Source organism: Hyposmocoma kahamanoa, unplaced genomic scaffold (assembly GCF_003589595.1).
Source record: "Hyposmocoma kahamanoa isolate Upper Pololo Valley unplaced genomic scaffold, ASM358959v1 81, whole genome shotgun sequence".
In the NCBI taxonomy this organism is placed as follows: domain Eukaryota; kingdom Metazoa; phylum Arthropoda; class Insecta; order Lepidoptera; family Cosmopterigidae; genus Hyposmocoma; species Hyposmocoma kahamanoa.
This window is the reverse complement of record NW_020654080.1, coordinates 9,689,139-9,702,860: the sequence shown is the minus strand read 5'-3', so window position 1 is coordinate 9,702,860 and position 13,722 is coordinate 9,689,139. Positions and strand designations below refer to the sequence as shown.

The following is a 13,722-nucleotide window of genomic DNA, read 5'->3' as shown; positions in this document are numbered from 1 at the left end:
GTTATTATTATTCATACAATTTATTATTATTTGGCTGAACTCGAACCTATGTCCTTTGCAATGTCGTTTCTCGTAACCAGCTGAACGATAGACTGAGTTAGCTGATCTTACGAATTTTTTTATGCGTTTGTTACAGATCTTTGTTTATGTATTTTTTCTTTTTTGTAATATCAAATACGGGATAAACAAGTTGTGTGTCTGGTGGTAAGAGACACGCTTATCCATAACAGATGGCACTCAGAGCTTTATATCACAAATATCTCAGGGGAAAGGCTCGCAAGCTACTCATGTGCATTATTAGTAGCGCGACCTATTCGCGCGCAGTGCACATACAGCGCGTTCGCAGCGCATTCGCCATATCTGTACGCACCCCTTCCCTTCTAAACTGGAACGCAGTAATGCTCACGTTACTGTTTAGCGGCAGAAATAGGAAAGGTGGCAATACTTCCCTGGACGAACTCTTCCTTATTAAAGAGTTAAGTTAAGTTAATTTAGTAGTAGTAACTACTAAATTAACTTTGTGTTAGGTTGCCTTTTTTTCTGTACAAACACATAAAGAAATTTGTAAGATCTGCTGACTCGGTCTATAGTTCAGTTGGTTAATAACGGCGGCCCGGCATGGCAGGTTTTGGTTCGAGTCAAGTCAGATGGAAGGAATTTTTCTGTGTATCGGATCTTGCTAATTTTCGCCATTTCTTTCGGGTCTACAGTTAGTGGTCTCATTTTTGATAGTTGTCGGATGACCTATTTCCGTGTTTGTAAATGTCACTACGTGCGCCTCTGCGAGCTGTTGGATCAAGTAACTAGGCCACCGTGAAGTTGGTGGAATACTTCGCGGCTATTCCATCTGTACCTCACGCACGTCGTCAGAATAACTACTTATGCTATTTACGACACAAACAGCAGACGTCGCTATGTTAAGTTATTCTAAAACTGATATTTCATAGTGCATTTATAAAACAAGGTTTTACATCTTTTATTTATAATTTCTTGGTATATAAGGGTACATAAATTTCTTTAACATTTCGTAAATCACTTTTTTTACTTTTTTATGTTTGGCGATATTTAGAAAAGGTTACATGCTCCACGGTAATGGACTGACTGTCCAGCGGAAGATGACAATTTTTAGAACGTTCAGGGTCACCCAATGTTCAGGGCTATGCTCGGAGTTTCATCGCGCGTGCGAATCAGACATGGGGATATCAGCAAACGAACCATAGTAACAGGTATAACCAAAGGAATTGTAAAACTTAAGTGACAGTGGGCGGTACTAATTGCTCGCAGATCAGATAGCAGATGGAGTCGAGTTTTCGAGTGTCGCTAACACGACAGGGCGCAACTTATATTACTTATATTCTCAAGCTTCTTTGTTGCTTGTCGCGCAAGATATTTTGGACAGGTACCTTTAAATAAGGTAATCAAGGTATTTGAAATTGCGTGTCCAACTTTATCATTATTACTACTAAGTAGTCCACGAACTTATGGTGTTTCATTATATTGTTATAATTATAATAAATCTGTATTACATATTACTCTGCACTAAATAAATTAAGAAAACAATGATTGAATGAGTCTCAGACATAAGTTTATTTAATCTACCTTGTTTCGTCTTTTTTTTTATAATATCAAGTGACGGGACGAACAAGTCGTGCGCCTGATGGTACGCTACGTGCCTGTCCATAACAGTTGTAGTGCCACTCATAGCTTTAATCGCAAAGATCTGAGGAGCACTGCCACTGCGCCCATCACCCTGAGACATAAGCTCAGTAGTCCCATGTGCCTGTAATTTCACCAGCACCCTTACCCTTCAAAAGCGTAACACAGCAATGCTGATATTACTGCTTGGCGGCAGGAATAAAGTGGCAGTACTTCCCTGGACGAACTCTTTCACAAGGAGCTCTACTGTTACTAAAATTATCTTTTAGAAAACGAAAGAAACTCCTTTCTTTTACCCCGTTTTTAGATGACGATTAACAGCCGTATACAGCACAATTCACGAAAATTATAAATAGTAATGTACAAAGATCTTATATATTAACATAAGAGTTTCGTAATGAATAAATGAAAACAATCTTCAAAGTCTTAGCGTGATAACGGTTCGATGACAGCCTTGTTGCCTTTCAGTCCATGTGTCCGTCAATGTGCTGCGCGTGTTGCGGTATTTAAAGCTACGGAGGGGCGGAAAGTGTCCACTCTCGTTACTTTTTTGTTCTCTGACGTAAGTGTGCGTCTTTCTGTACGCCGCTCGCATTGCATGGTAGGCGACCTCTAACTTGTCATAATCATTCGGTACCTCTGGTGCGATATAGCCACATCTACAAAATGACAACTTTTCAGGAGAAATATAAACATTTTACGAACAAAATTAGTCGATGACATTTTTATGCTTAAATAAGAGAGTAGGTACTGAAATTTCACATTATATATAATTTGTTTCATGTAGTTCGCACTTTTGTTATGACTTTCGTATGACTTGACCACTTTTGACGTATGATTATATGTGACTTTATTATACCTAGGGTACGATTTGATGAATAACCACCAAAATGGTAAAATGTATAATTGGTTGGTCTCATTTCTCTTTAGCTAGAACAGTATAATTTAAAACCTGACAAGTAATTATAGCTTCATCGCATTAAATTGCGTTAAGTTGACCCTTATGAGTCAACCTATAGTGGTTTTGCTTTAATGACTGGACAGCCAAAAACCTTATTTTACGACCATAGTTACCGTAATTTTGATATAATCCGCGTCGACATCAGCTTGGTCGGTTAACCGGTTAATTTGTGTATTTTTTATCGCGGCTTATTATCGATGTAGTGTGATAAAGTGTTTTTAGGCTTGATTTACTTACGTTTAAGTCAAAACAAAATTCATTTGGGTTTTGGTCGTACTGGCGACTTTCATCATGGTAACAAAATAACGTTAGATAACTGTAAGCGGACATAAAGTAAAATAAATTCTTTTAAAATTGGCGCATAAAAATCACGCGCACAAATCTGAAAGCGTGCTGTGCATCCTTTGTATTGAGTACATTCCTATTTCAAATACGATTTCGAACGAAAGTGTCATTTTTCAAATATCACCTGCATTTACGCAATTGCAGTTGGATTTTGTGCATTACTTTTAAAACCGTAATTTTAAAGAAATGCATGACTGGCCATAAGTTAATTGAATAATAAATTTTTCACCTCACTAGCTAGGAAAGGTTTTCTTCTCATTAGAAATCTGCACTCAAAAGCGTTTTTTGCACGTTGGCGTGGCGCACCTAACTTTATCTTCCGATGAAAAAAAAATACAATGACACGTACCATTTTCCTCGTTTTAGATAGGTGAAAGGTTGTGTGTTTCCCTCGGCAGCAAAGTTGTGTGACGTGTTGTGTGCCTTGAAACCCTCGCTGCGCTCAGGATTCTATTTTTGGATTGTAAGAGTCGTATTCCAGAACTCTACTCATTGCTCAAGTCAGGACTTAAGGAGACTTGACTATGATTTCAAGCACTGGAAATACGACCCTAATGGCAAGGACTTGAGTATGATTTTCAGTGCTCACTGCAATACTCAAGTCCTGACTTGAGTATTGAGTGGAGTTCTGGAATACGACCCTTAGTATCCTTCTCTTGCTCAGGTTTCAATACAAGCACTCGAGTTAAGCAACAACTTTGCAGCCTTGCATAACAAATAACTATTTCTATTTTAGTTTACTACGATTGATAAGGAAAAATTTTACAACTGTAGGAAACTAAAATTTTATTCTATTTGTACAATTTGTATGACCAAAGAAACTGTTTGCAAATTAAGCAGATTTTTGGCTGTAGAAAATAGAATATGGCATTTTAGAGAACAATATGTTCAATATTTCTTTTCCCTAAACATTTCGTGACCTACTTTGTAATGGTATAAACAAAATTGTTGATGACTTATTTTTGCTCAATTAGAATGTAAATCTTAATGAATACATAAATTTACTTACTGTTTTTAAATATTAGTAGTCTATTAAAAAGTTCGTATTCTAGTACTACAATACAATCAAAACTGCATGTTTGTAAATCGGATGAAAAATTAAAACTTTCCTAAATTTTAAGATGAAGTTGTCGTAGTATTTTTTTGTTCTTCAGTACAGGCTAAGACGTTTAAGTCATACTGCCAGATCTTATATTTTAAATTTCAATAAATGTTGTTAACTTTGGCTGTATGAGATGGCTACTTCTAGTAGGATTCTAAATCTATGCAAAATGATAAAGGTAATTAATTATAGCAAAATATACTGCTTACCGTTGGGAAATTTAGAAGGACTGAACAATCCGTCGTTAGCAGAACACAGTATCGTATTAAACAGGATCATTAGCCAGCAGTACCTGTAACAGAAACGAGAATATTACATAATAGTTTGCATTAGTATAAATTGTTAATTGGATTTTATTTTGTATTCTATGTCACGTTCGAACACTCCGGTTGTAGGATTTTATCCAACTTTTAACGCTAAAAAGTCCCTGACTCTGAAAAACTGATCAATAAATAAACACAATTTCGAAGCTGGCAAAGGGATCGGAACAAACTCGGACAGTCGATTGAAGAGCGCGCTGAATTTCCAATTACATCCATTTAGACGTACATTGCGAGGAAAAGAAAAGTGTCGATTTGCAATTCAGATCGTATTGGATCCCAGTTCGCGTGAAGAGAGCCTTAATTAATACGAATATTGGCGAATTTATTAAAGCCAAAAGAATTGTATTGACTTGTGAATCGAGACGTGAATTTTTACTGCAGATGAAGTCGAGCCCAATTTAAAATAGTGATTTGATACGCTGACATACATATCGTTATACGTATTTAGTAGCAGTAGAACTCCTTGTGAAAGAGTTCATCCAGGGAAGCACTGCCGAAGAGCAGTGTGATGTGAGCATTACTGCGTGTCCGTGTTGAAAGATATGGGCGCTGGTACAAACACGTGTGACTTGTTAATTTATGCCTCAGGCGCAGTGCCAGTGTACCTCAAATCTTTAGGATTTAAATTTCTGAGTAGCACTGCACCTGCATGGACAGACGTGTCGCCTAACAACATATACATAAAAATATATATAAAATAGGCACTAACAGTGGTATATCTCCCTTCAAAATTAGAATTTTAATTGAGCTCCGTGAAAGTGATGATAAATTAAATAAAATTACTTGAAAACAATCTTTGAAATCTATAAAAAAAATTAAAAAAGATTTAAGATTTATTGTTATAAACGATACGATGCCGTATTATATAAGTACATATGAAGAGACCAGGGAAAGTATGACCAAAATCATTATTTTTTCCTAACATTGTCCTCAAGTGATTTTGATCATTCTTTCCCTGGACTCTTCGTATATGTAATGTTCGCCAATGTTTTGAGTGAGGATACTCCCCTGCGAATTCTGTCAAGCTAAGCCCCATACACTGCGATTTATTTTCAAGGAATAGTCAATAAAATGAGTATAAGAAAATTATAAGACCAACCAAGGACGTAGTTATTTCGAATAATCTACTCGACAAATACGTCAATCGAGTACCTGGTCTCTAACTAGAGAATTTCCAGTACTATGACTATCAGAGTAACGGAATTCACTCCGGGCTACTGTTCAGAACACTCAGACTAGTAACATTTAGAAAAATCCATTTCCCAAATGGGTCAAATCGGGACAAATCCCGATTTGACCATCTACAGTGCAAAAACCATTGGGCCACCGAGGTCGTCAACAATTAAATCTATTAGTAGTTTAAATTTGACACTCTCCGTGGTTGAGTGGCTTGCGCGTTGCACACCGGTTTTCATTGTGTCGCCATCTCTGAGGTCCCGGCTTTGATCCCCGGCCGGGTTAATGTAGAAAAACCAACTACCCTATATCATCTTTTTTTTATAATGCCCACCAAGCGACAGGATGAACAAGTCGTGCACCTGATGATATGCGACACGACTATCCATAACAGTTGCAGTGCCACTTAGAGCTTTTAATCGCAAAGACTCTAGGTCTTGCCACTTTGTCCGTCACAAGTCGGTTAAAAATAGTTTCTACGTGTAACAATCGCGATAACCTAATACTCATTGTAATGAAACCACTGATGTTTAACACTCTTCTTTTGCTTTCAAAATCAAGTAAAATTTAACAATCGGGCAAAACGAAGTAGTCAAACCCAATAAACTTTCATATACAACATTAAAGTTTAGCGAATCTATTTGAATGAATTACGAGACTTAAGTACATAAACAAATTGTCGGTACATGGAATTCGTGTTGCAAATATCTTAAACAAAACATGCGTTGGCGTCGAGTCAAAGGCCATTTGAAATGTGGGACCTGAGAAGATAACACGAAGCAATAAAGTGGGAGACAACAAAGCTTGTTCAAGTCGTTCGTGGAGGTGGGAGTTATAAACAATTTTATTAGTAAAGCTCGAAGAAATACATAAACATACGGATTTTAAAATTTAGAAGGAAGTTTACAACAAATACAGCAATTCCAACTCAATAAACACGTTCGAAATGTGTTTGAATATTTGAACAAACTTCAAATGTTTTATTTTCAATTACTGGGTTTTTTTTATAATATCAAGTGACGGACGAATAAGTCGTGCGCCTGATAGTAAGCTACACGCCTGTCCATAACAGTTGCAGTGCCACTCGAGCTTTAAATCGTAAAGATCTGAGGGCCACTGTCACTGCGCCCGTCACCCTGAGACATAAGTTGATAAGCCCCATGTGCCAGTAATTTCACCAGCAACCTTACCCTTCAAAATCGGACCACAGTATTACTGACATTATTGCTTGGCGGCAGAAATAGGTAAAGTGGCAGTACTTCCTTGGACGAACTCTTTCACAAGGGGCTCTACTGCTACTACTGGGTGTCATTAACGTAGGGTTATAGTGTGTGCGTAAAAAAAGTTCTGATTAATACAAAGATCGAACACAGAGAAAAATATCCTTCGATCCGATAGGGCACGAACCCGTGTCTATATGCCAAACTAGGACAACAGCTACTAATTTCTCTATGTTACAGATCTTAGTTTTTTTGTTTTAACGACTTTTTTCAGTAGCCTGTGAATCTATGAAAGGTTTTCTTCTCTCGACCAGGTACCATTACAACAATCAGCGGTTGACAAGTGAAGTCGGTTTATAAATAGTAATATTGATTGTAATGAATATTACGATGTTTTCCTACCATGACGTATATTTTATTTTGGTAAAATTATTTTAATATTTATTAATACAAAGTCAGATCGATCTGACAGGACACGAACCAGTATCTGTAATCTTGGGCAACAACGACTTTAAAGTTTTAAAATTTTAAAAAGACAGCAGCTTTATTAAGTTATAATTAAAAAATCGGGTATCAAAAAATTATTTATATATAAAAGTACAATGGTACTTTTATTATATTATATGTTATTATATATTAGTAACCGGACTCTTTGTTCAAATTATATACCAACTAACATATGAACAGGTTTTATCTTTACGTTTTATGACCTTTATGTGTCTTATGTAACAAATTAAAAGCATTGCATGCATAGGTAAAGCAGAAACAAATGCCCGCCATAAATTTCATATGCAAGTTTAGTAGCAGTAGAGCTCCTTATAAAAGAGTTCGTCCAGGGAAGTATTGCCACCTTACCCATTTCTGTCGCCAAGCAATTATGTGAGTATTACTGCGTTCCGGTTTTCTAGGGTAAGCGCATTTGGGCACTGCATCCGATTATAAACACTTATTCGTTCCGAGTCTGAGACAATACAAATCTAGAAAACCCGGACCCACTTCAGATGTCGCTAGTGCACTATATCGTAAATATTGCTTGATGAGATTCACCTAGAGATAAAACGATCCCTGTGACATTTAGGACCGTCATTTCTCGGATTCGGAACGGGGTCTACTCTCTATCTCCGTCCGATATCCGTCCGAAACAATTACTGTCAAATAAGTAATATTCGACAAAATTAAAAGACAAGTATCAAGTATGAAGCTTCATTCGCATCACGCGTCTTTTCATTTGGTCAAGTATTGCTTATTTGGCAGTATTTCTTTCGGACGGATGTCAGACCCCTGATACGAATCGGACGTAGCGCGCAAACGCTCTAAGGGTGTTGGTGAATTTACAGGAACTCGGGACTTTTTGACTTATGTCTCGGTGACGGACGCAGTGGCAGTGCCCGTCAGATCTTTGAGATTTAAAGCTCTGAGTGGCATTGCAACTGTTATGGCCATGCGCTTGCGCCTGATGGTGGCACGACTAGTTTGTCTCGTCACTCTAACTTTATCGTTGTGAACTGTCTAGAATATCACCAACAAAATTTTTCAGACGAGATTTTCTTCATCTGAAAACTTAACTTGTCATTCGCTTAAAGTGGAAGGCTTACTGTCCACGGCAGCGTCATTTGACGAATGCATGCAAGCTGCAAATGACGAAAAGTGTATTTTGCACCTTAGTTCTGTCCACATATTGTTCAATAATATGAACAAAGTTACCCGCTGTTGCCGCCATTTTGCGAAATAAACACGTGTTTGCGTCTCGCAATACGCTCGAGTAGTGACATGCTGCAGCACGAGCTTCATGACGAACGCAAATGCGGCGTTGTTGTCCAGTAGACACAGTTTCGTTGGTTTCTACGCAAGATGCAAGCATGCAGCACACTAGTGTAAAATGACGATAGCGTGCGTATGACGTGCAGTCTATGTGGACAGTAAGCCGAAGACGATATCGCTTATTCGATCGCAAATATAAGTTGGTAGCATAAGTACGATGACGACACAACATAATGCGTAATTTATAATGTTTGTACAGTAATTGCAACAATTTGCTAGACGTCTTTGAAGATGTCATTATCGATTAGTTATATTGGGTTGTGTACGAACATGGTTCTAGCAAATTTTAAATGAGAATTGCACAATTCTATAAAGAAACCTCATTAGGCATCCTACTTATTCAAGAGTTTATAAATAGAATTTCAACAAATTACGATTAATATATTACTAGGAAATTGTGCGTCTTATTTTTGCATAGAGTGGCAAGGAATACTCGGTTATTATTCGGTATTCGACACCTTACGCCTGCTTTTTGCTATTGGGCCGAATATCGAATACTTAAAAACAGGAAGAAGAAATAAGAAAATACATGGTAAATTAAAATATTAATTTCATAAATGAAAGCGCAAGAGTTTGCTTCTTTTTGTATCTAAAAGATTAAAGGTAATGTAATGGTGCGGTTTTCATGACGTCATTCACGAAGGCGCCCCCTATTGACGAGCTTAAATATAATGTGCCAGTTTCGCCCCTCTCACCAACTCAAGAAGGTAAAAAAGCCTGTTGTTTTCTAAAATACACAAAATAGTAAAAAATAAGTTTTTAATTAGACCGACAAATTTTGGTGTTAAGGCGAGGTATTAGAACTTGAGCCTAGATTTTAGGAGGTGAGGTGTGAAGGCCGTCACTCGTATCCTGCAATCTACGCGTTTAAAATAAATACAAATAAAATAAGAACGTGCGGAGAAAATTTGACACAGATCCGACGATGACAAGTGCCCGATGGCGACTGACGGGGCAGCGGGGCAGCGTATCTTTAAATAATTGGGTAATTTTCAAGTTTCGAGGTAAATATGGATTTAATAACTATAAGGCTTTAGTTGAAAACCAAAATTTTGCAGGTTCTCTGTGGTACTTAAAGAAAAATGTTTCTATATAAAAATAATGTGCAAAGTTAGATATCCAAATAACTCGTCTTCGACTTTTATTTTACCCTATTTACGGGATTATATATGATCGAATAAAATACGAATATCGAATATCGTGTAACGAATTAGCATAACATTTACATTCTTTAGACATTATACTACTTGGTGGCAGAAATAGGTAAGGTGGCATACTTCCCTGGATGAACTCTTTCACAAGGAGCTCTACTGCTAGTAAAATTACAGGGTAAGAGCGCTGGTGAAATTACAGGCACATGGGACTTGTCAACTTATGTCTCAGGGTGACGGGCGCAGTGGCAGTGCCCCTCAGATATTTGCGATTTAAAGCTCTGAGTGACACTGCAACTGTTATGGACAGGCGTGTAGCTTACCATCAGGCGCACGACTTATTCGACTCGTCATTTAATATTACTAAAAAAAAACGCTTTAAAATCGGAACGCAGTAATGCTCACATTACTGCTTGGCGGCAGAAATACGTACGGTACAAGGCGCCCTACTGTTACTACAGACTATTACAGAAAACCCACTGAAATTGAAAGATTTGCGAAAGCCAGGTTATGAAAATGTCTGAATTATAGATGTTCCCTGTGGAAATACAATAGCACGTGCAATAAAAGTAATATCAGATCATTTAATGTCGAAGTTGGTTACAGATTTCTCACTAATAAGTGTCAACTATCACGCAGGGATCCGAAATGTGAAACTAAATTTAAAGAAGTCATGTGACAAATTTCGAATTTATTTTCGAACAAAGCAATTATTTATTGAAACCATTTTTGTAAATGTTTATTCAATTGCACCTTCAATGCGTTGACGTACATCATCAATATAAAATAACTAATTAAGTATATTTTGGTTTACATTAGCTGTGTGATTTGAAACAGTGGTTCTTGTTTACCTAGTTACATAGTGATGTGATGATGATTTGTTAGAACGTTTCGAGCCCTGTACGGAGTTGAGATTCGAAAGATACGATACGAAAAAATAATTTCATTACCTATACATAAGCGCTACTTTAATTGGCGTGGAAATTTTTGTGATCCCGGCGTTCCATATTATTATAACAGGAGATTCCTGAACACAATACAGCCTGTAGTTATGGCAGTAGTTAGGGCTTTATCAATTAGTCAAAAGTTTAGTAATTACGGCTAGAACATTAATTGAGTATCAAGTTAGTGCCAAAACCTCTAAGAAATATTCCAATGACCGATACAAATTTATTGTCGTGGTCTATTCATAAGTCTGTGGTCGAGATACGGGTCCATTATGCGATCCATCACGTTGATATCAGCTAGATGCCAGCCAAATTAATTATAGTAGGCGTAACAAAAGTCCTTAAGTCCAATCCATCAAGCAAGTTGAGGGCGGTTGACAACGGTTCGTACGCGTAAATTGGATAGGCCATTATTTGTAATTCTATCTTGTAAGTAGATGAATTGGTAGGGGAGGGTTTTTTTTTCGATAATAATTAGTATTTGGTAGGCAATGTGAATGAAGTATTCAAATCAGGTTTATTTCCTCCTGTGCCAATTTTTTTTATATTTAATATTTTCGGCAATACTGGTACATTTTTGGTAGGTAATAATGTAATATGAAATATTGATTGTAATAAGTATTATTATGTTTCACTACGATGACATTAGCTTTTTTTTTAGTAGCAGTAGAGTTCCTAAGCCAGTTAGCTCAAGATCGGGATGCGTGGAGGGATCAGGAGGTGGCCTTTGCGCAGCAGTAGGATACATCAGGCTAATTGTAATTGTAATTGAGTTCCTTTTGAAAGAATTCGTTCAGGGAAGTACTGCCACCTTACCTATTTCTGTCGCTAAGTAGTAAACGACACGCCTGTTAATAACAGTTGCAGCGCCACTTAGAGCTTTGACTTTTTGGCTTTGACTTGTTCGTCCCATTACTCAGTATCATAAAAAAAACACCAGCACCATTACCCTATAAAACCGGAACGCAGTAATGTGAGCATTACTGCTTGACGGCAGAAATTGGTAAGGTGGCAGTAAACCCTTGGACGAACTTATTCACAAGGAGCTCTACTGCTAATTAAAAGCCATAGGTACAGATACCTTCAGGGATTGACCATTGACCTTAATTGACAAACAATTCTCTCACTGATCTCAATTACTTTGTTTGTCAAAAGAATATATATTTGTTATAATTTATTAATACAAAGATCGAACACTAACCAGCGTCTTCAAGTAATTCGTGTTAGACACGTCTTAGCACGGCTTGCTTGATGACGCTGGTTGATATCCAGCCGAATCGAAGGAATTTTTCTTAGTATTTGATCTTTGTATTAATAATTATAACAAACTAGTGGAGTTATTTCACAAAAAAATAATTGAATGTCATGGTAGCGAAGCATCATAACATTCAATAAATTTAAAAATTACAACATAAATATTTTTGGTTTTTGTAACATTTCCATGCAGACAAATGTATACTTACCCCATTTCACTAAATAAAGCGCAGAACTCTCGTACTAGTTACAGGGAACTATCCCAACAATTCTAACTTTCTCTTGTAAGTAGGCCTTGTCGGTATCAGTTAGAAAATAACAAAGGGAGATGTTAATTAATTTATTGACACCGAGAGGTCTAAGGCCGCAACTGACTCACTTACACTAATAATAGGTTGGCTGTAGTTAAGAGATCGCTTTCCATTAGACGACATCGTGAGCAAGCAAAAACAAAGATATCTGTCATCGCCAATCCACAATATCATCTACTATGATGTTGGATTGGTGACGTCACACGCTTCACTTTACGAACTTTCTCCGACTTGTAGGTAGTTACGGTGTTCCATCTATGTCAAAGCAAGTTACAATTAGTTATCTAATTGCACATAATTACTTGAAAAGGTTCATCAGAATTCAATCTAGGACCTTCTACATAGGAGGAGCCAAGCAGTTTCTTAACTGGGTCATCACTGTTTATCGAAAAGATAACTAACTTGCGAAACTATTCCAACCAGAGAACACTACAAACTATTTTGACGTTAACGATATACAAATATTTTATACGTTCTCTGATCGTCTTCACTATTACTAACTATATGCAAAAAGTTTAAAACTGGGTTTAAAAATTTGTTATTTTATTAATATTTTTTACAATTTGTGATGTTCTGTCTATAAACGCTTAAGTCATTGTTAAGGGGACGCGCTTATCAATAGGGTCTGCTATTCCTAATTGGAGTTAGAGTTATTGTTTGAACATACCCAGGGATGACATCATAGCAATTAACCTAATGTGTTAATTTGATGCAACACCTCTTCCTTGTTTACTGCTGAACATTATCAGTTTATGGTAGTCGACTGCTGGACTTTGGCCTATCGCTTAAAACGCTGCCACAAAGTTCCTTCCTCCCGGTCGTCCATTTTGTGTCGTTAATGCTTCGTTTGGGTACACATACCACGCTTACGGATAAGGGTATCACCACACTTATTGACCCAGTATCATCTTAAAGCCGGTCGGAAAAATCTCTACGTCCAATAAGAGCGAAAAAGATGTCGTCGACGACAGACTGAGAGAGAGTGATGACAGAGTTGGGGTACACGAAAGGAGTCTCTCTGCCCGACGTACCATTAATTTCCTGTATGTCTGGGGCATTCTAGGCAACAATCCATGATTATCTCACGCGCATTGGCAAACCCTCTCTTCAAAGTGGCAAGCATTACTGTTTATGCCATCGACACGATTTGAATCAATGATGACAAATGAGTTCTCTAGAGCTCCTTGTTCGTCCAGGGAAGTACTGCCATCTTACATATTTCTGCCGCCAATCAGTAACGTCAGCATTACTGTCTTCCGGTTTCAAAGAGTAAGGGTGCTGGTGAAATTACAGGCACATAGGGCTTGCCAACTTATGTCTCAGGGTGACGGGCGCAGGGCAGTGCCTCTCATATCTTTGCGATTTAAAGCTCTGAGTGCCACTGCAACTGTTATGCACAAGCGTGTAGATTACCATCAGGCGCACGATTTGCTCGTCTCGTCACTTGATATTATA

General features: G+C 37.5%; 1 protein-coding gene across 1 annotated transcript in view; it reads right to left on the bottom strand.

Annotated features, from left to right (window-relative positions):
* Positions 1-13,722, bottom strand: part of LOC113234041 (collagen alpha-1(XV) chain-like) — a 204,125-nt gene that overhangs the window by 15,357 nt on the left and 175,046 nt on the right. The window contains exon 2 of the mRNA XM_026469265.1: positions 4,274-4,356. Coding sequence (XP_026325050.1) covers positions 4,274-4,356 — 83 coding nt within the window. The remainder of the gene's footprint in view (positions 1-4,273; positions 4,357-13,722) is intronic.